Here is a 24,392-nt window from a genome sequence, read left to right as displayed (position 1 = left end):
GAACATTTGTATTCATAAATATTGTTAATAATTATTACATAATCCTTTTTGACATTAAACATTGTGGTGTTGTAGAACACTTTAAATGGCTGACCCAGATCTTAGTTTCTGACACATTTGATAATTGGTGTTTATTAAGCCAATTTGAGTTTGATATATGCGTCTGTTGCGATTATTTTGTGTCACCTTATAATTTAGTAAATCTCCAGATTAGGGAAAAATATAAATATCTCAAATATACAGTTTAAAATTGAAATAGTACGATGGCTCTCGCAGAATACTGTAGACCATAGATACATAATAACGCACATTGTAATGAGATCACCACCGTTTAAATGGCGGTTACCAACGTTTTTTCCAACGTGATCATCATTTTATGCGAACTGTACTGATCGACAGCCGTATTGATTTACCTCATTATCAAATTATGTCGGATCGGTGTCGGTGCTCACAATTCGGCCTTTTAAGTCTCTGATAATCGCTCCATACGGCTGTAAATTGTATTGGTCATTTATTCACCTGTCGGTAACATTGTTTTATATTTTTATATTAATGGTATTGAATATGAAGCATGTGTGAATGTCTATTTGGACTAAAACATAACTCAATGATCATCTTCTGCGCCACTGATTCTGTGTACGTTCCACTTTCATTTGTCAACAGTTAAAGTTGTTTAAAATTGCTCTCGTGCTAAGCGCTGCTCTAACGTGATGTTAGGTATCATATAGTAAATCTATTTAATACATATATGTTAATACATAAAGTAACAAAATTGACTCGAATGCATATGATTGTCGGTCAAAGCAAGGTGATTATCTCGTTTGGCCCTGCAGGGCCAAATGTTGATAATCGATAAACGGCCCCGGCAACGTCAACAAAACAAAATGGCGTCCATATTCATTTTTTTTCCAACGGTGATTAATAAAATTACGCCACAAATCAACGAAATAATATAAAAAAAGTTGTTTAGACGTAGCAAATAATAAGAATGATACAAAATATCGATTGCACCTAAAACTGTAGACTGTAGATTAGATTGATGTCACTATTTGAGCTTTAAGTTAAACAGGAGTCATCCAACATCAAAATTTAGTAAACGACAATCTTACCTCAATAACAATTTTAATCCACTGCTTCTAATAATAAAATTACAACGATATACACTTCAATTTTCAGTTTTTCCACCCAATAATTTATTTTAAACTACGTTTTTTTTAAACGTTTCACGAAATCGAATGACTGCTCGGAATAATTTCTTTAATTCCTCCTCATGTTTCCAATTATAAATTACAAACAAACAATCCGTTATGCGTTTTGGATACGTTTGATACTTTTTAAAATATATATTTTACTGTTAAATAAACCAAAACGTCTGAGCTGTTGTTTGAATCTAGATAGTCAAGCTTAAGCTTGTGTGTTCGTCACAGAAATTACGTCATTTAAGGTAGATAAGTCATTTATTGCGTAATCAATTGAATGAAAATATTAGAACGGAATGCTGGTTCTGAAATATATTTTCGTGAAGGAACAAATAGGATGGTATGTAACATGTATCGTGATTAAATAATACAGTTAACGGGGATTAAGTATAAAAGACGTTAATACCATCATTGCTTGATGGCCAGAAGTGATAATCGGCCCTGGAGTGAATAATCGCCCTCAGGCCTACGGCCCTCATGCAACGAGGTATTAACCTCTAAGTAATATAAATAATTTGAACTATAAATATTAACTTCACGAATGCTACATGCGTCGGTCCATGGTATCCATGTTGATTTATTACTTAGCAATTATCGTTAGAGAATAGTTTCTTTAGTTCATTTTCTACATGATATATCAGTTAATATAAACACAACATCATGCACGCAATAACAGAGCTATGCAATTTGTTTGCGATATTCTGGGACAGCCCTTGTGTGTACTGCTGTGGTGAATAATGCTAGGAAACAACCTACTTCTTGACAATAAGCAACTTTGATAATGGTTGTAATTTTGTTGTAAGCGTCTTTGTTGTGCCATAGGCATCATCATCAGCAGCAGCATCCGCATCATCACCATCAAAATTATCAACATTACCATAATTTTTTTTTTCGGTCTACTATGCCTCCTTCAGGTAAGTTCCATCGAGGTAAAATTAAAAATCATAATCATCGTAATCGTCTTCATCTTTCTCATCAAAACCATCCTCCTTCTCCTCCTCCTCCTCCTCATCGTCATCATCATCATCATCATCATCATCATCATCATCATCATCATCATCATCATCATCATCATCATCATCATTATCAGCATCATCATAATCATCATCATCATCATCATCATCATCATCATCATCATCATCATCATCATCATCATCATCATCATCATCATCATCATCATCATCATCATCATCATAATCATCATCATCATCATCATCATCTTCTTCTTCTTCTTCTTCATCATCATCATTATCATCATCATCATCGACATCATCATCATCATCATCGCCATCATCACCATCGCCATCATAATCATCAACATAATTATCATCATCATCATCATTATCATCATCATCATCATCGTCATCGTCATCATCATCGTAATCATCTATATCATAATAAACCTGTCTTTTAACAACTGTCATATATCGCAATCAATGTGACCACAGCCATCAATAATCATGTCAAAAAAAGATAAACAACAACTCATCTGCAAAATTTAATTTTATTGTTTTATCGTAATTATCATACAAATCAGAAAGAAGAACATTTATTTCATTATAGTATTAGCACAGTGTTCATCAGCAGATAGAAATATATAGCATGTCTTATTTGTAAATTTGCTAAGAGCCATTTGTTGAACGATGTGACACATGTAATTGATAAGGCGATCACATACACAACTAGCAAAAACCGTGAATAGATTTGTGGGCACTTGTCTCGATTGGTCAATCCAAAGCATTTAGTGTTTTTAACCCCACACTTTACACATAATGCTTTATGATGAAGTCTTACGTGACATGCAATTTGATATCTATAGCCAAATGAACATGTTTGAAATGATGAATTCTAACACAACACGCTTTTTTTTCTATAGCACAATTGATAAATAGTGCTGTACGATGATTTCTAACACGACACGCGGTTAATTCTATATCCAAACGAACGTTTGATAGTATAAAATGAATTGTAACATGACATACGATTTGATTTCAAAAGCCAATACAAGCATACTTATATATTATAAATACCAAAGTGGACACACGGTGTGATTGATATAGCAATTTAACACATAATAGTATATAATGAGTTCTTTAACGCAGTTTGATTGACATATAGTCAATTAACACATTATAGTATGTGGTGAGTTCTTACATGACACGCAGTTTGATTTCTATAGCCAAAATAACACAAACATGTATAAGTAAATGAAGAATTTAAACTTAACCAACGGTTCGTATTCTATATGTAACACATATTGGCATATATAATGACAACGAGCCCAACACGCTGTTTTTATAAAGCCAAAAAAAAAATCCATAGTAGTATATGATGAATTCTAATATGACGCGCAGTCTGATTCCTCTTTAACTAACATTTAAAAAAGTAAACTATAGAAATAATGAATTATTTTGTTAAGATATTTGTGTTTGCAACATATTACTCGTGCTGAAATAGCAAACGTGAAGTCAGATTGTTCTTTGATCTATATAAATGACTACGATGTCATTTAAATTTACTATTTAAGAATGAACTGTGATGATTTTGTAAGTATTACATTTATTACTAAAATGTATTTCTTAAAATCATTAGTGGAATACATAACACAAATAGTTATCATTTACTAGCCTGTTAGACAAACCATAAATCAGACTTAGATCATGTTAGCAAAAAAGAGATATGATACCTAACACGTTGAACTTTAACACTGATAAAATATTAATACTTTGTAATGCAATGTTTGACATAAACAATTTCATCCGTCGACTTATATTATTATAGTGTTTCCTGTATTCGTAATGCATGCGTTTATATCATCAACGTCATGAAGGCCGCATGCATTGATTCATGAGCTCAAAGCTGGTATATTCTGAAGTCACATTGAAATTTGTTTGATGGCGTCCAGATGAATGTTACGAAAGAACTCATTTTACTCCTTTCCATCAACGCTGTCATGGTCATTAACAGCACACACATATTCACACATATTCCGTTTTCTAGTAACTGTTGGATGTCAGTGTATTCTTACAGTGGGGTATACTTATTTTGATTGAAAGGAGAAAGACCGAATTTCAACCTACTTTCAACTTTCTGAATGAATTCAGACATCGTGTTGAATAGGTCTCACAATTCCGATGAATGTAATTGATAACAGTAAAAGTCAAAAAGTCAATGATTTAGATATCCGTTAGTCGACATATTTATAAATATATTGTAAGCGTTTCCATCTGTATGAGCGATCAAAGAGACTGCAGCAACGACTCATCACGATTCACTCTCAAACTGTTCCACTTACTTCCCAGACACAGACTCTTGATATTCAGACCACGAAGAAACTCTTGCAGATCGTGACTGTCTACCGACGCACTTACACAACGCGTGTGAGATATGACAGTGCCTTTGATCAATGTTTTACTCGTAAACCATTCACTTTATCACTGACAATAAGACTCTTGATATTTAGACTACTGAGCGCCTCCCAAAGACCGGGAGTGTCTTTTTGTACTATAATACTTAGTGTCTTAAGTTGTGTGAGCGATGATAGAGAATTCGACAACAGCTCAACATTATACACCTTATAAAAGCCACTCAGATTAAGTGTTTTGATATTTAAACCACAGAGAGCCTCCCACAAACCAAGTCTCTCTTCTAAATCACATATACTAACTTTTTCCAGTTTAACTTTGAGCGATGCTAGACACTGCGACAACGACTCAACATGATTCACTATCAAAAATCCACTCCGCCCACCACTCAAACTCAGGCTCTTGATATTCAGACCAAAGAGAGCCTCCCACAGACCGGGACTGTCTTCATCCACACTAATGCTTAGCGTTTCCAGCCGTGAAAGCGATGATAAGACTTGCGACACAAACTCTACTGTTTTTTTTTTATGTAGTATGTGTTTTGGCAAATGCCAAAAATCCAGACTCAAACTCTTTATATTCAGTCCACGGAGAACTTCCCACCGAACGTAGATGTCCGGAGACAAACTGAGTGTTTCCATCTTTGTGAACGACACTAGAGCCTGCGATATCGATTCTATATGAGTCCAACCATTCCTAACGTTCAGACTCAAAGACGTGATATTCAGACCATGAAGAGCATTCCAAATATTTGGAATGCCATAATACACATTAATAGTCAGCGTTTCCAGCTGGTTGAGTGATACTAGATTCTGCGACGACGACTCTTCATTATTCACTCTCACACGACCAGCCCGGTTACTTAGCGTCAGACTCAAACTTTTGATATTCAGACCATGGAGAGCATTCCAAAGATTTGGAATGTCATACTCTACATCAATACTCAGCGTTTCCAGCAGGTTGAGCGATAATAGATACTGTGACGACGACTCTTCATGATTCACTCCCGAACACATTTCCCGGTCCATTAGAAACAGTCTCAAACTCTTGATATTAAGACCACAGAGGGCCTCCAACAGACCGGGACTCTTTCTTGAAACACGTATACTAAGCGTTTCCAGTTTTGCAAGTGATGATAGAGACTTTGACGACGTCTCTACATGTTTCACTTTCCTAATATCAAGACTCAGATGCTTGATATTCAAAAAACGGAAAGCCTTCCACAGACCGGTGACGTCTCCAAAAGCATTAATACTGAGCGATTTCAGCTGTGTGAGAGATGAAAGAGACTGCAATAAAGACTCTCCATGAGCCACTGTCAAATCTCCGCTGGTAAATTTCAGACTCAGACTCTCGATATTCAGACCACGGAGAGCTTCCCACAGTAGGGGATTGTATCCACGCACAGAAATACTAAGTGTTGTCAGATGTTTTAGGAAGTTACACACTCCGACAACGACTCTACATGATTCACAATCAACCCGTAAGTCTCCCAACTACTCAGACTAAGACTCGTGATATTCAAACCACGGAGAGCCTCCCACAGACCGGGAAAGTCTTCTCCAGGCGTTTTAATTTTAAGCGTTTTCATCCGTATAAGCGACAATAGAGACTTCGACAATAAATCTAAATCGTTTTTTTTCAAATCTTGAAACTTATCACTCAATCTCAGACTCAGATAATCGATATTCATACCATGGAGGGCCTTGCACAGACTGGGAATGTCACAAACCTTAAGACTAAGACTTTCCAGATGTGTGAGCGATGAAAGAAACTTCCAGAACAGTTCTGTATGATTAAAACGAAATCCATTATCTTTATAGCCATCCAGGCTAAGACTGATGATATTCAGACCATGAAGAGCCTCCCATAGACCGGGACTGTCATTCTTTATAGAATGCATGTGAAATTGAACGCCTGAATTCGTCCCTATGACTGCTTTTGTACATATATCTGATCCCTCTACACACGATGTTATGACACACTTTAGCGTACACTCCACGTACTGATTGAGTGCCAACAGCGTGCTGAACAGACTGTGTAGACAGGTTGAGGAACATGTGACACGTTTAAAGAAAATGTCTGTTATGCTGGGCAGTTCTGGGGGAGTGTCTGCACATTGGGCTGGATCTGCGTTGTTAAGTACAATACAGATCGGAAATTCTGATCTGACCGAGCTTGCTGTATCTGCAAATTGACACAATCGTTTTTAATGTATAACGGTTACGAAAATAATGAATTTGACGTGTACACCGTCTGACAAAATGACTTTTTTTTTCATAATAACGACATAGTAAAAAAACATTTATGTATCATATTTAAACATGCAAAAAAATCTTCTGAAAAAGACAAAGGTGAAACATATCTATAATGTTATCAATGGTTATCAATCGAAATAAAAAAGAATTCCTATCGATTCTTTAACAAAACCATTATTCAGAATTCTAACAATGAAATAGTTTTAAAAACCTGCGTGGTGCAGTCAGCTTTTGCTTGTAGAGGTTAAGGGATCGATTCCCAGAGCAGGCAAATTTTCCTATTATTACTTTTGCTTTGTTATTATTATTATTTAAAACTATTTCAAATATTTTGTTTTAAGCCAATTAATGTAATGATATTTTTTAAAACTCGAAAATCTGTTAACCAGTCCCTTTAAAAGTCAAACTGTTTGTCCGAGGCACATGTTCATATCGATATAAACGAATTTTAATTAATTGAAACCCACACTTATATTAGTTGTATTGATTGAATGTTAAAATTGTATTTAGACAGCCGTATTGGCCTGAGGCCGCAGGCCGAATTACAATTGTGCTGTATGAAGCTAAATAACAAAGTCAATATGAATTCAACTAATTAACGACAATTTTATTAATTAACTTTATAACATTATTCAGCAAGAAAAGCTTGAATTTCACTTTCGAACAACTGGTTTTACATGCTGATGTGTGTTATATTATTGATTCATCCGCGATGCCGGAAAGACAGTTAATTGGACATTATCAAAGGCCGCAGCAGATAAGGGAGCGGACTATTCGTAATCGTGCTCAATTTATTCCGCGTGCAAAACTGTCAACTACATGGATGCCGGAGCGTTATAATGTGTATATTTTAAAAAGTTATCGATTCTTTTTATGAGCTCGGCTTTTTATCAATTGAAGGCAAAGCATAACCGAAGACAGACAATAATAATAATTGATCACTGTAAAAATTGCTGTAGCAAATAAAGGTATGAAACAACTAATTCTTGTCGCGAGCCTTTCGGTAAACTGCAATATTATATTTTTAAAGGTCAATTTTAAAGAAAATCCCAAGTCAATATATTAAACGGTAATTACATTGAAATATGATTAAATTATCGGGAAAATAACGTTTGCGTGTTGTGTTTAACCTGAAAAAGATGATTTTGTTGACTTTTATGATAGTAACTCGCAAAGCGTTGATTCGCTTATCTCCTCTGTTTTCCCCTGTTGTGTGACGTCAGAGCTGAACATGCATTTTCGCGTCCGCTAAGAAGATAAGCGATAGATCAGAATTCGGGTTTTATTTTTTTCTGTTTGTATTGATATTTTCGTGAAATTGTTTTCACAGTGATAGGGAAAATGGTTATCTGTGCGGCCTTTCGCTGTAAATCACGTTCTGGAAAAAATAATGTGATTCTTATCCAGTTTCCGAACGACAAAAAAACTGAAAAAGATTTGGTGCACCAAAATCGTGCTAGCCATGTTTCCAAACACAAACTGTTTTCTCCAAACAAAAACAGCCGCGTCTGTTTCTGCTTCGGCATCGATCCACAGATTACCCGAGTAAAAATATTTACAAATATTTATTGTATACTATAGCAAATATTAAATAATTTTAAAATTAACGAAAATTAGAAACAGATACAGATAATACGCTGATATATTTACTTCTGCGCGATTGTGTCAACATTTCGTCAGCTTCTCTTCATACTTCATACAATTACCATCGGATGTCAACTGTCAAAACAATGATAATTCCGTATATGGCCGATTTCCGTTTCTGGTAAATATTAAAGAAACAGTGCTCAAATTCCTAAAAACAAACTTTCTCTATTTTTTCCAAAGTATCAAACCAATTTCGGCATATGTTTCTATTTAAAGATTTGATGAAAGTTCGATTAAAAGTTTCGTAATGAATATCAACTTAAGTACCGGAGTATCTCGCGAATTATTTGCCATTGGCAATTCCTTTGAATAAAATAAAAATCAAACACGCTGTATCGGTACACTCTTTTAGTTCGTTCATTATTGAAAAATTATATTCAATTGCATACATTTGTATTGTACTGTTCACTGATCACACAAAAAATCATCGTATACAATTCAATGTTTGTATTCAAATTGTCAAAATTATTTATACTTTGTTTGGTCTGTGTATGATGTATGTTGGATGGTTCTCATTTGCTTTTAGAAATTATTTTGACAATAAATATCGTTATTTTAAACGTTTTAAGCAAGTCTCGTTTCCGAGATCATATACGGGAATTCACTGTGTGAGTTACTTTGATATTTTTACTGATCTATGAAAATCATTGCTTTGACAGACGGCACGTGCTTATCTAAAGTTTGTGTGTCGTAATACACAGGATATTGGATGTTCAGGGCATGATTGGGCAATAAAACAGAAACGCGGTCTGCGGTTTTCGGTAGAACGTTTGTACTGACCAACATAATATTTGATATTGCACGTGCTTATCTTACATTTAGAGATAAAAAAAAACACTGGTCGAAGCCATTCAGTGCTTCTTTGTGCCATAAATCACAATCCCGCTGGCTACTTTCAGTAGCACGCGTGGTCAGAAACTAACAAGTTAGAGTAATAAATCACAGAGATTATGATCTGAGAACTGCATGGAGTCTGAAATGAAACAGAATGCCGACAAATCAAAATGGTCGCAGCCTAATTTTTTAATATAAAATTCGACATGTAGACATATATGGTGAAATTATTAAAAATCAATTATGGGTTCGTCGTGGCTACAAACCACGGACTCTAGATGAGAATAGACACTCCGTGTACAAACTGCGAAAAGCACTGCGAGCACGGTTTCCTGTAAGCATCAACGACTAAAAGGCTAACAACATCGAAATTTGGAAAATAAGGCATATTCTGTTTATATCTGCTAACAATCCCGAATGTTTATTTGACGATTGAATTTGTAAACGGCGCGCTAAGAGAAGACAATCAGAAGTGTGTTTCGGATTATAAATGTGTATTCTTATTTGTGAATTCAACAAAACATTTATATTTGTAATGTATTTGTAATGAATTAAATATAAATTTGTTAAAAAGCTTTCCGTGTTGAAAAACTATTTTGATAATATATGCGTGGAAAGCACGATTTCCAGGAGGATTACACCCGGTTGCTATCATCTGTAGATCTAACTGACTACGATTTTATCGTGGAGGAGTACACAAGGATTTTCGCAAAAATTAGGATATTATGTTTTTCATTTTCGTCCATTTATAAGACGCTTCGGAAAAAAGTCGCGTCTTTACCCCCGAAAAATACGGTAGTATGATTTCTGTCCTCTGAAATTTTATTGAACTTTACATTTGCACTATGCATTTAAGTGGAAAAGATTACGAACTAGACCAAACATGCGCGATGAACAGTTAGAGCATCGATGTAATTACATCGATGGGTGTAAATGATTAGAATTATTGTTATAAGTTAAATTATGTGTTACAATAATACGATTTCGTTCACTTGCATTTATTTACAAAAAATACAATAATTTAGATATATGATAACCAATCTAATAACGAACATTATAGGGGTTTTTTCCAGCCATTTTGGGGAAAGGAGTCTTGTCTAATTGAGATTTTTTAAATCGATAAAATGGCGTGTACTGTACATAAACGGTCTTATTTCATGCAGTTCATCTTCATAATGATCATATTCATCAGAAAAGTCCATAATTTAACATAAAAGTATTGATGTAATAGCAATGCAATTGATCGTTTCGGCATAAATAACGCTGTTAAAAATAGCGGATGTACAGCTCTGACGTCACAGCAAGGGAGGTAAGTCAGTCCAACTTTTAGAAAACGGCGCGTTATTGGAAGATTTACCTGGTGATTTATGGCATAAGTCGTAACGCTTAATTGTTGCAAATAGTTTTATTCCGCATCTCAAACAATTATCTTTCATATTATAAAGTTTCCAAAAGTGTTAAAATTGACCTTTAAAGATTTAAACTTTTGCACCAAAACAAAGCATACAACTTCAAAATGGCGTCCAAAATTGTCGAAATTTTAGATTATCATACAGGGCCGAGTTTTCCTGGTTTCTGATTGGCTCAATCTCATATTGGCCGACCTTTTCCCGTATCGGCCGTGTTGTTTCATATCGACCGCCTTTGGGGTGAACAAATAGAACACATTTTGTGTAATATTATAAAGTTAATTAATAAAAAATTTTACTAGTTGGCATATTATAAACATTCGTGCACGTATTAATGTCTCCTTTTTGAAAATGCTGCACGCAATATTGTCGTATTAATATTAACTGATACAGTTCAAGCATCGATCAAAAGATATCTGAACGTATTTCTAATTTGTGACTTCAATTATGATGAATAGTGGTAATAGTAAAGTATCACAACGCGTGTGACTGTAAAACTAAGCAGACGAATATGAGATATTAAGCAAGTGTTATTATAATAGACATGTGTTTCATATTTGATAAGTGACATACGGTTTTGCATACCATTTTAGTTTAAGCACATAAATAATTGTCATGTACCATGAGCCACTATGACAAATGAACAGGTAGATTTATTATGATAAGAGGCCACACGGACAAACAGCAACAATGAAATATATTTTTACAATAAAGACAAATACAAACAAAACATAATAGGATGATATATATATATATATATGAGTTTAGACTGGGCTTGTAATGGAGCAGTATTTATTTTTGACCGGATATGTCTTCGAGAGTTATTTTGTCAATGTATACGGTGTTTCTTTAACGGATATCGTTTTTTTTGCATGTCCGAACTGTTGAGTGCTAAATCACAATACGAGTGTGTGAGTTTATGACGCGATAATGCGATTTCACTCTGTAGTCTTGTGCTCTCGTATTATTGCATCGCATACTGAATGTTGAAAGGTGTGCGATGTTAAAGAACAAATCTCGTCACGTCGCATTGTTATTCTGTCATATTTAATAGTAATTTTGAGATGTCAAATCGTAATTTCGAAATACCTTATATTATGAGTTCAAAATATTGGATTCAAAGGGTGAGGACGCGAAAACGTGGTCAACAAGTGTGACGATCCGATTTCAGACAGTGACTTTTATTCTTGGTCCGGACGGATAGGACAAACATCTCAGTCACAAAAAGAGACCAATAGACTTCCGATTTGCCGACGGCGTATTTTTCCCCTCACCAGCCTTCCTTTGTAGCATCGAGCAGAGTCCGGAAATTATTTAAAGTATCACTTAAAAGTTTACCCGACGTGGGGCCCGAAAAAGAATCAAGATGTTTTACCGAAAAGAAATACGGGGTGTCATTGAAAGTTGTTAAAAAGTAACTGAAACTATATCTTTACGATGCCTTATAACACCTTAATGGTACCGGTATAACGGAATTTGAAGAGGTTGCCAAACGACGCAAGCTGTTACTTGAGATGAGGGAGGCATGAACCCAAGGCATGTGATAATGAATTGCGTGTTAAATCTTCTTTATAGATGCACGCCCAGTGAGCAATTAGGAGAACGACGACGGATCACTGATATTGATTTCATGGCATGTACATGATCTCACAAGTTGCAATAAACGTACTCCATCTTGTGAAATATTCTCGCAAGTTCGTCATTATTTTTATATAAACATATCATGAACTTCTTCTTTTAGCAATATTCACGTTGATAATCAGTGTAGGAACGGCGTTGTCTTATATTATAAAAAATGTATCAACAATGGTATCGGCATTATTAAAAATCATCATCATTCTATTATTTAGGTAGAACTTGATTGTATTTTTGTTTCAAAGTTTAGTGTCAAATCTCCATAGCCGATAACGTGCTTAAAGCAGATATTTAAGCACACAATATCTAGCTGTATACTTAAGAAAGTATGTGTTTTTCATTTAGGAACCAAATAGAATATTATTATGCAGTGGTGATATAGGTCCCGCTCTCAGAACAAGGACTATAGAGCTTTTCAAATAAGCTTTAAGCTTCTATGCAACAGAGCTAAACTAAATATGTTTAAACTGAAATTTTGACGCACGTTGCTATAAATGAAACGACTGATGCCATTCATTACAACCCCAATTTAGACTAAGTCCAGGTCTTCGTTGATAGGTCATACAATGATCACATGATTAATCTTCTTAATCTATGTTAATACTTGCGTTGCGCTGTGAATGGAAGGACAAGCATTACTTGAACATATTTGGTACGTATCGGCTTATCTTGAATGTACAATCTGCTTTTCAGAAAATGATATTTTATTGATAAAAGTTTCACTGAGACAGATTTTAACGAACTCAATAATCACACAATATTTTCATTTTTGGTCCATTCTTACAACAATTCAACCAATGTACTTTATTATTAGGAACATACAGTTAAAAGGAACGAATCGTTACGAAATGATTTCCGCTCATGTACGTTTTCAACTGTGGTCTTGTGATTTAATGCTATTCAGTTAACGGAAAGAACGCGTACCTAAGATCAGTCTAAATCTAGCATCTACAACAAATTTATAAGACTGAAATCGATGCCAGTATTTGTTGTTAAAACTAACATATCACGGGCCACGATACCGTAGTCTTTAAATGTCATTTAGTTGCATGTATTGTATATCGTATAGATTTGTGTATTTTACCTCTCAGCAATATGCCGCTGCCCCATAGACACAATTTCCTCAAAGTTTGGCACGATGACAGGTTAAACTCAAAATGAGTTGCAGACTCGCCAAGTGCAGGTGAACTCAGAAAGTCATTCATGTCAAGACTGACAATTAAGACCTCGACGTTGCACGTGTCTGTCGGCCATATGTCATGTAATTCTCTTATGTTGCTTTCATCAATATAAAAGTGACTAAGTTTCAGCAGTATGCCTTCCTGCTTGTTGGCTACTGCCTCACTGATTCCAGACTCAATGATACGCTGAAACTCACAGGGATCCCCATCCAGACAATCTTCATCATCGTACTTATATCTATTGCAATGTTTAAGGTCATATTGATTCATCAAAGCCGACAATTTATTCGCAGCAGAGATGTTCATTCCACACAGAAATATGAGAACTTGCGATATTTCGAGATATGATGTATTTTTGAGTTTAAGGTATCTCGATATGACGTCATCAATAACGTATGTATTGCAGGCGATATGATATGCTGCGAGAAGTTCCTGCACAGTTTTGTGGACAAATGAGTTGGATCTTCCTGTTCGACTTTTATGTTTCCTGTTTGTTAATATCCCTGCCTTGAGAGCAAACTTCTTGCGAACTTTGAGCTCATCCGGAGAAAAATAGTTGGATAATGTTATATCACTGAAAACAATAGACGATTCTCTCTCAGAAGAGAAAAGCAATTTACAAGCTACTTCTGCTAGCTTATCTAAGTGTTCAATGTTTGGCTGAAGGTAACTTGTGCTAGAAAAACAGTGCACTGGTGGCGGGTTTGAATCGTTAAAATAACCAGTCGTACTGTTGGCTTTTTTACAAAGACTTTCAAGCAGAGTAGTGTAAAGTGCACACCGTGACGATTCTTCAAAAAAATGTTCCTCCTCCTCCTCAAATGTGTTTACCCAAGTACATATGACAAGCGTGTACAACATAGGTGAAGAAAATAATGATTCGAGCTCACGATCTTCCACGAACGACTGCAATTTAATCGAAGTTTCTTTAAGATCTTTCGAGTGGTCAATTAGGCATCGAATTATATTTTCACTAAATGCATACGGATCACTAATCCCCTTGATTTCAAAAAGATTTTCGATATGCGAATTCTTGATACGTTCATCAGCAAGTTTCCATGGTCGAGATGTCGTTAGTACCGTGCACTTGTCGTTCTGAAATCCAGCCATGGAAGGTTCAGCTAGGTTTCTACCATCAGGAGACACCCATTCATCTAGACCTTCCCGTATTACGAAGCAGATTTCAGTGTTCATTATTTGTACGAAAAGTTTGTACACATCGGCTCGTTCGTCTTCGGAATATGTTGTATCAATAAGTTGCTTCTTTATCATCTGCGTCACATCTGCCTGATCTTTCGAATCTCTCAATGCGACGAAAAATAGGAACTTGAATTTTTGAATTGTTGAAACGTCATCAAATGCAGTAATTTTACTGGGGGTTGCCGACGTAAGCTGGATTCCATGGGACCAGTCATGAACTAACTTAGCTGAAAATGTAGATTTTCCGCTGCCGGGTTCACCTTGTAGGTATATACGTCGATTGGGCTCACGATCTGTGTAAAATATATCTGTGTATGTCCGTACTTGCTCATGTTTTATGCGTTTTCCATCTTTTTCAATTTGAATTCGGTGTATATTCGGCGTTGCGTATATATCTACTATACGCTTATCAAGACTCTGATCCAAGTTCGAAAGAGGAATATTGCTAAAAGTGAAATCGTAATGTGCCATCAACCGTCTGCGAAAAACTGAAGAGAGAAGACAGAATGTATTCATATACTGAGATTGCTTAAATAATTTTCTAAAACAAAATCATAAGGTAAGATTAATTGATTATCTGATTATAAGCAGTGTTGATCATAAAATGATCATTTGTATGGTAGGTTCTTGTAGAACCGGGGGTTGTTTTTGAGCTGTGATCATAGATCTCGCTTGAAATCACGTGATATAACAATCCCAAATTATGCGAGCGTTAAGGGAAAACAACATGACCTGGTCATCATCGTTTGCTGATAGAAAATGCAGCAAAATCAGGTCAATATTGTAATTCATTAGAACTCTAATAACATGTTTCCAGTTTTCTAAATTGTTTACATAGTGTCAGTAAGTAACAAAAAACCGTTCGTTATGAGTATGTTTAATACTACATCATATGTTGACATTTTTACACAAGAAATTAACCACCTCTGCAATGTCAATGTTAAGGCTATTTATAGTATGCAATTCTTGAAATTGGAAAAGCCGCACGACTTCACACGAACCTATTTTCAAGATGGCGGCTTGACACATCAACACAATCGAGTATTTAGTATTATTGTGAATGATTAACATTTGCATACACGCGACAACTAGAGCTTTGTCACAGACGCGACGAATACACCCACATGCCGCATCGACACAGAATATTTTGCATGTTGTCTTCGCAAAAAAGCGGACTCGATGCTTAATGTTTAAAACGTATTGAGTGACCCCGTGACCTAGTTTTTTACCCGGCATGGCCCATGTTCGAACTTGACCTACACATCATCTAAATACAACTTCTGACTCAGTGCGATGAAGATCGGATGAAAACTACTTGCATTAGAGGGCGGACACCATGCTGAATGTGTAAAACGTACTAAGTGACCCCGTGACCTAATTTTTACTCTGGCATGGCCCATGTTCGAATTTGGTCTTAATATCATCTAGATAAAACTTCTGACCACGTTAAGTGAATATCGGATGAAAAGTACTTGAATTAGAGAGCGGTCACCATGCGTATTTAAAAAAAAAGCGCTTAGTGGCCCCGTGACATTGTTTTGGGCCCGGCATGGTCGATGTTTAAACTTGGCGTAGAGATCATGTTGATAAAACTTGTGACCAAGTTTGGTGAAGATATTGGATAAAAACTACTTGAATTAGAGAGCGGAAAATATGCTGAATGTTTACAACGCACTAAGGGACCCCGTGGCCTAGTTTTTGACCCGGTATGACCCATATTCAAATTTGACGTAAACATCATCTTGATACAACTTCTGCCCATGTTTGGTGAAGATCGGATGAAAACTTCTTTAATTAGAGAGCGGTATTCATGCTTAATTTTTAAAAAGCACTAAGTGACCTCGTGACCTAGTTTTTTTACCTACCATGACCCATGTTCGAACTTGGCCTATTCATCTAGCTACAACATCTGACCAATATTGGTAAAGCTCGGATGAAAATTACTTAAATAAGAGAGCGGACACCATGCTCAATGTATAAAATACACCCGTAAAAAGTGACCCCGTAACCAAGTTTTTGACTCGGCATGACCCATATTCAAACTTGACCTAGATATCATCTAGATACAATATCTGACTAACTTAAGTGAAGATCGGGTGAAAACAATTTGAATTAGAGAGCGGACACTTAATACGGACCGACCGACAGACAAACAAACCGACAGACAAGTTCACTCCTATATACCCCACTAAACTGCGTTTGTGGGGGTTTAAATATAAAGGCCAATGATTTATTATTATGATTATAATGATTCATAGTCATATATTTATAGAATATTTGTGATGTAACAACTTTATGAAAATTACGCACGACTCAACAAGCATACATGTATATCATACAGTCATATCACAAAGTAGTATTTCATTTTTTATAAACTGCACAATGGTAAGTACTGAACTTCAATTGTGTGAAGTAATAATGGAATGTTCTTCACTTTGGTACATAAATTTTACATGGGGATATCGTTTAAATCCTGCGCACATGATCAAAACATTGTTTGCAGTTTGCAAACGTTTTAGCATTTACATAAATGGTTTGATGTTCAAGAATGCAACTAAATAATAGCGAATATTTTGAAAGTTGATCGCGTTTCACACAAATGTTGAATGCTTAGAACAATAAGCTTGGTGATATTGTTCGGCGACTTACATTATCGTGCAATCGGAAGTAATACATTTACAAGGCTGGACATACCTTTACAAGCTTCAGTGTAGTCTGTTTCTGTAGACTTTTGACGATGTTTCTCCAGGTGCTCTTTACATTTGCCCGTGTGTTCATCAAGTTCCATCTTACATTTGTCTGTGTGTGCATTGAGATCCTTTCTACAGTTTTCAATGTAAATACGCATCTCATCCATAGCTTTAGTTATATTTTTAGTTATATGTTCTACTTTCTTTAGTTCATTTCGTGCAGATTCTAACAAATTAATGGTTTCCTCCGTTGTTAGCTTCAGAACGTCGGTTTGTAGCTATACAGACAAAGACTGTATTTAAACACATGTTCATAACAAACACGATTTTACATTTATAATGTTATTTAAATATTGATACATATTGAAGAGTATATAGATCGCGTTGTTAGGTTTACCGTTTACCCTTCAGTAATACATTTGGGCCGCGTAGTGAAAAAAACCGGCCTTTATGACAAAGTTTTTTATTTTCAGTATTTTATTAAATTTAATAGTATATTTTATGTGTAGAATATTGGTGCAAACATATTTGAAATCGAGAAAAAGATGCCGAAGATATGCGCGATGACGTAAGGTCACTAAAGCTCTCCATTTTTATGCTGACGTCGATATCATTTTAGACGCGCTCAGAAGCGAGCTAACGCTATATCAATATGTTAAAGGCGGTAATAAATAATTAACGTCGTATACGATCATTACGTTTTTATACATATTTTAATAAATAGTAAAATAAAAAAATAAAAGTACAATAATTAAATTTTGTTGTCTAGCAACGGTCGAACAGCATGGATAGGAAGATTAAGCTTGACAACGTTACAATGAAACACACGCGTTTTTATCATTAAACAATGTTAAACATAGTGTTTGTCAAATACATTTTTCTGAAGTTATTCTTCTTGTGGCTCAGGACACAAACAGTTCTGAAACGCAGGACTAACGTAAGGTCGAACAGTTTTATGCAGGTCGTGTTGTCTGGCGTTGCTCAATCCGGCAGCGTGAACGATACCAGGTCTACCAGCATCCCCGAACCGGAATGCAGGATCCTTCAATATGCATACTCTCATGGCTGTCGCGTCTCTGGAGGCTCTTACAATAGAAAATATGCCACACCACGTTGAACGTCGTCGAAGCATTGTGCATGCTAATAACGTCTGCCCATGTTTCCGTGGTTTCTTGGCACGACCACATGTTCTAACGTGTGCGACATAATACCTTTTCGTGCAGTTATTCCAATATCATAGCACACACAAAATATTGTTCGCAACACTACTTGTCCACTGAATTTTAATGTGTATCTACTACGCTGCCTTTTCATTCCTCTTTTGGTGACACCAGAACTTCTGTCGTTCTGCAATACGCCCATCAGGTAAAGATCTTTATCACTTTTCTCCATTTCTCTGACGTTGAGAATGTGTTCGAACACCTTTTCAGCACTAAGTGCTTTAGGGCACTCACGGTTGCAGCCAGACCCTTCAGAGCAAAATTTCTGTATTTTCGAAAATTCTGCGTCGTTACCAGGTGCGAAATCCTCTCAATCATCAACAGCATCACTCCCTTTATCTTCTTCACTGTTTCTTGATGAGAAAAGTAATCGCGAACACGCCCTTCCAATATTACAATAATGTCATGTGGACCATCGTCTGTCTCGATGTCATCATTTCCGTTCGGCGAATAACAGAGCTCTTGTGAAGCAAATGGTGTCAAAACGGGTGTTTATTCAAAATGTTGCGAGAGAACACTCTCCAAAACCTGTAATAAAATGAAATAGCAATCTCATAAATTCTTCCGAATCCTTAATACAATTATATCTTTTTTAAGGGATGTACTGTAATAAGAGTTATAACATAAATGTTAACTTTAATTTACATCGCATGGTATTAAGTCACTTAAAAATAATTTAAAGAATAATCATTGTAACATGTTGCACTTTGCTTACAGGTGATATTGAAGCGCTTAATTTGTTATTAAATCGCATTAAATCTAGGTATGGTAACGGGATTAAAATTCAATATTATTTAAATAAGAAATAACTCGCATGTAACTATCTGCAAATGACAAATATTACGAGTTAATAAAAATGTTCCGAAGACAGGAATTGAACTTCTGACAATCAATTTCATAGCGCTTCAAAGCATACATTACATTACACACACCTGGTAGGACAATAAGGGTCATATATAAACAATAATTATTAGATGACAACAAAGAAACGATCATTTTGAAATGTCAAAACTCAAATGATAATCATATTTTTCTTATAACAACGTGCACCACTTTTCGTTGCTCGTTTAAGCAATGTTAGTATTTATTTAACTATCCATGATAAATACATGCTTGCAAACTACAAATGTACAGAAAGTAAAAGTTTTATAACGCATTTCATACCTATCATGGCTTTTGATTTGGATAGAAAAAAGTTTACTACATTTCTACTTGCTATTGAGCAAATCTGCAACATTTTATTTTGCTTTCATTTCAGACGGTTCATGTTATAAGACCAATAGAAATTAACAATTTTCAAACAGAAACGTTCCTAAAACTGCAATCATGAACAACCAAATACTTACATCCATTTCTTCGTCCATCATGTTATTCAAAACATCACAACAATTCCGCAAATAGCTATTTTTACACCAAACACTGAAATACTTCTTGGGTAAAATCATGAGGTCGGTTAAAGCTGGTTTTCCCAATAACGTTATCAAATTTATTAAGGTCGGTTTTGTCGCGACGCTGCCCATTATATTAAATTTGGCTTTCAACGAATAATACGATAATTGTAAAATAAGTCATAAAAAATATATCATATCTATATGGTCATATATGAAGGATCATATTGTACAATATATTTTCCTATGCGAACCTATTATTTATTAATAATCACATAAATCAACAGCGCTGTATGTTTAACATCTACGTGTACTTTATGTCATGTCTGATAAACGCACATATATAGGCTGAATCGCCACTATGGATTATAACATACCTTTGCTAGCTTCCTAACAGCCTCCTGCGCAGCAACGTCGTTTGCTAGACCTTGGTCAGTCAACAGGCTTGTCAGTGTTATGAACATGCCCTGAAGATCTGTGTCTGTGACATTGCACGTAGACGAATGACGTACAGTTCTTCCTATGTCTCGCGCCTAAAATCATATGCGAGGTTAGTATTGCCTTATGAAATTATGCTAGTTTGTGCTCGCGCCTAAAATCATATGCGAGGTTAGTATTGCCTTATGAAATTATGCTAGTTTGTGACTTTTACCGTCAACAGTACTGCATTCCAAACTTTGCGTGAACATTCCAAAATAGCCGATTATATTATATTCATAGTGTTCATGAACACATTTGTGAGATAAAATACACTTTTAAGACAATAAAGTTTGTTTGAAACAAACATTAATAAAAATGCATATGTTATATAACTTCATTCTAAAGAAACGTGTTTTCCACTGTAGAACAAAGAAAGACATAAAGCGGTCTTAATTTATCCACTTATGCCTTTTCATAAAAACAACAACATTTGATTGGTAAGAAGTGTTACAAACATATAAGTCCAAGATTGCAAAGTAAAAGCCACATTGACATAACAATTGCACAACAATAGCATGTGTTGCTTTCTCAGTGAAAAGAAACAACCGCTGATTTCAGTAAACTTGACTTCGCAGACCAACGCAGGGACGCTATGTTACATTTTTATTGTGGTATTTTTGAAGGACTTACTCAAAATGATAGATTAAATATGAATCGCATATATTTACCTTTGTTAAAAGGCATGGTGGATGTGTTTTTCCTGGAGCTATGGGGAACGAAAACTTGTTATCGAAGTGTTTACAGTTCATAAAAAAACTGATGATGCCGTTGAAGTCAGTATCTTGAGCCGACGCCTTTTCAGCGTAACCTTCTGGAGGAAAATAAGCCTTGGCAATTTCCCATGGATTTGATGCCCAGTGAATCGCTACTGTATTTTTCCACGAAGGATTGTGATATTTATGTTGCTTTGCAATTTCGTTAAGGACTTTATTGCAAACATTAGCAGGACATGGTCGCGGTTGTTTGGACGCGGTGTCATGCACAGATGTGCATAGCCCTTGCGCTCCACGTTTTTTGCATATCCCCAACGAAGGGCATTTCAGCAAGTTTGCTGTTTGACAGCCAGTACACGCGACTGCGCCACTTGTCAAAATTGCGTTGTATATATTGCCGTGTAGAGTTTTAGCCTCGTTCTCCGCGAACTGCTCTAGGCCAGACTTTGCAATATTAATTGCAAGCAATGCCTTCAGCCAGTTCGTTCTTTCCGACTCAGTGAACACATCGGCTAGATTCGCCATGATGTTTTATTTAGCTACATCGTCGAAGGAAATCAACGTTCGGAAGAAACACGTTGTGGCTCTATCATCATCTTTAAAACACAAATATCGATAAGTATAAGCAGTTTAAGATTACACAAAAACAATTTCAATTATTCGATGGGTTTTGGTAACTATTTTAAAGTATGCATGCTGTTTTTAAGGAAATACATACTACAAATAATTGGAAAGAGCGACCTAGGTAGCCGCCGGCTTTTGATCGTTAAAATGTAAGAAACAATAAATACGGATTCAAAATGAAGCAACATGAAAACAATTATAACATCAATTTACCAATAACTTTTAATCAATGCAAAAAGGACATTCCAATTGACTTGTTTTTTTTATTCAAGAGTACTGTCAGTAGCCTACGGGTTGTCTATTGGTAAAATAATCCAGGGTGTGTCGCTGTTGTTTCATTTATAGCGCATGTCAAGCCCCCGTAGTCCAGTCAAAATATCCCCAAAATAGCCATAACCTTAAAAAATTGCAACAGAACAGAAACCTTTAAATTTACCATCTAGGATCTATTACATATCAAATAAAAAAAATCTAGAAAAATCTAAGCAGGGGAAATATTGTAAAAAAATGAAAATATTTACTAGGTAAACACTTAATATTTCAGATTGAAATTGCCTGCTACTGCTTAATAGTGTTCAGAAGAGCAGTTTCATTTCAATATTTGAACATAATCCGGTACACAAAAAGTAGCAAATAATATAAAAATATATTCTTTGGCTATCTGTGCATGTATTTAAAGCGAGATAAATATACATTAAACATTATACAATAATGAAGAAGTGAGTGGGGCAACGAACATAACCTCAATAAGATATATGACTGCCACATTACGTTCATGTTTGACCACAAGTATCAGGCGCATGTAATAAAGTCTTTAACACAAATGTTAAACAAGGTTCTTATAATTCCAAGTCTGAGTCAGACTCGTCTGATCCCGTCTACATGTTGTGTTAGTGCAACTAACACCCTGGCACTCTGAACATCCAGTTGCACATTCAAGTTCGTTTTTCTACATGTGCATTTTTTTAGAATCGCAATTTCGTTTGCATCTGCATTTAATCATGTTAAGAAGGTTCTCTGGGGCAAGCGGCAAATCTGTTTTCAATGGTAGAAGTCTGTCGTTATTAAGAGCCCAACCCCATTCAGTTGGCCCATTGGGTCAGCTCCTATCCACTCCTGGACTTAAAAATATGAGCGCACGCTGTGATACTTAGCCGACCTAGAGGTAGGTGGTAATGTTTGGACCTGCACATGGGTAGTACTTGTCATTAGCTTCCGCGTAAATTTCCTGAAGCATAACATGTCTAACCCTTCCTCATCCAATCCACCATACAGAATAACAAGTATATTTTCTCTATTTTTTAATATGCTTTCTTCAGTGGACTATTCTATAAATGTCTCCGCAAGTGTAACAAGATCTGTATCACCCAAAAACTTTTTCAGTGCCGCTCCTTTGCTTATGCCATACATCTGTGAGGTAGTATCACATCCAGTGAGGGCATGTATTACAGGCAGGATATGGGAACAGCTGAGACCTTATACCCGTTTTGTTTTCTGAATATGCCAAACTCGCAATCCCTTGGAGGCTGTAGCACTGGTTGCTGACTTGAAGAATACCGATCTGCTGGGTGAATAGAAATGTAACAGAAGTACAAGTAAATCCGTATCTTCACCAATAATGGTTACATTTGATGTTTCCGCTAATTTGAGAGAGGTTTCTACAATCAACCGATCAGCATCATGGACAGCGTGAACACAACGATATCCGTGTCCTTCTAATTCTGTTCCCAACATGAAAATGAAATTCTGTTTATTTTCTGGGTTTGACAAGAACTTCTCTTTTCGTGAAGCCAATGAAGTGCATTTTGTAAATTAGACTTTTGATCCAACAACACCATGCGTTCGCCTGATATGTGCTGTGTCTTTTGTTGTTGGTCCTGACAGATAACCATCAAACACAATCACTGCACTGGAATACCTTCCAGCTATGTAGCTTATATAGGCTTTACATATTTCAGCAAATGTCATTCCCAACTTCCACGGCAAATGATTAAGAAGAGATCCACCATCAAGCACATAAGTTGAGTTTACAGTGTCAGATTCCTCACATGCACTACAGTCACCAAGTTTTCATATTGCATCAGCCAGTAAGAACTTTTGAGACTTTCGAATGAGTCCAGAAGTATCAAACAATGCAAATGGTACACTACAAAGCTCATATGAAAATATACTCGGAATGTCATCAGCAAATCTCTGGGCTGCTGTAGATAGTCTTTGAAACAGTAATTGTGGATCAACTTTCACAACGTCATCTGTCTTGGTCCGCGGTGCAGCGTCCAGAGTAACCGCCCTTTTGTTCCGTTTAAATGTGATTTCAAAAGCATCTTGTCCCATCATAGACTGGACAATTCCATCCCCAACACTTTAAGCCTTATGTACATTCACGTTTTCTGAGGGTGTGACACCAGTTTCTATATTGAACAAAAGAGGATCCTTACGAAATGGAGTTCTTTCTTATAGAAAGGACACGAATGTTTGTGTGTCCTTGTAGTCTCACTCATTGCGAGTTTTCCCAAATTCCTTATTATGTTGTGGACTGGACTGAAATT

At 35.9% G+C, this 24,392-nt stretch overlaps 1 protein-coding gene across 2 annotated transcripts; it reads right to left on the bottom strand.

Moving 5' to 3' along the window:
• Positions 1 to 2,691: 2,691 nt before the first annotated feature.
• LOC127841973 (uncharacterized) lies at positions 2,692 to 24,336 on the bottom strand. Of its 2 annotated transcripts, XM_052371182.1 has the most exons (5): positions 21,175 to 24,335; positions 20,404 to 20,559; positions 17,423 to 17,696; positions 13,432 to 15,216; positions 2,692 to 6,751 (listed from the first exon to the last, which is right to left on the bottom strand). In XM_052371182.1, exons 1-5 carry the CDS (start codon positions 21,742 to 21,744, stop codon positions 5,997 to 5,999), a joined length of 3,540 nt encoding a protein of 1,179 aa, XP_052227142.1. In that variant the 5' UTR covers positions 21,745 to 24,335; the 3' UTR covers positions 2,692 to 5,996. The 2 variants fall into 2 exon arrangements, with proteins under 2 accessions (XP_052227142.1, XP_052227143.1); XM_052371183.1 differs by lacking the exons at positions 2,692 to 6,751; positions 13,432 to 15,216; positions 17,423 to 17,696 and adding an exon at positions 17,726 to 19,166 and having other exon boundaries at positions 21,175 to 24,336.
• Between the last annotated feature and the right edge of the window lie 56 nt (positions 24,337 to 24,392).

The sequence above is a fragment of the Dreissena polymorpha genome, chromosome 8 (genome assembly GCF_020536995.1).
Source record: "Dreissena polymorpha isolate Duluth1 chromosome 8, UMN_Dpol_1.0, whole genome shotgun sequence".
NCBI lineage: Eukaryota > Metazoa > Mollusca > Bivalvia > Myida > Dreissenidae > Dreissena > Dreissena polymorpha.
Note: the sequence above shows the minus strand (reverse complement) of the source record. Positions and strands in the feature narration are given on the sequence as shown.

Coding starts and splice junctions, on each gene's coding strand:
- LOC127841973 (XM_052371182.1), bottom strand. CDS start 21,744: ATGGCGAATCTAGCCGATGTGTTCACTGAGTCGGAAAGAACGAACTGG. Junction 15,217..17,422: donor CTACACTGAAGCTTGTAAAG/GTATGTCCAGCC, acceptor TTCTCTCTTCAG/TTTTTCGCAGACGGTTGATG. Junction 6,752..13,431: donor CAGCGGCATATTGCTGAGAG/GTAAAATACACA, acceptor GTCAATTTGCAG/ATACAGCAAGCTCGGTCAGA.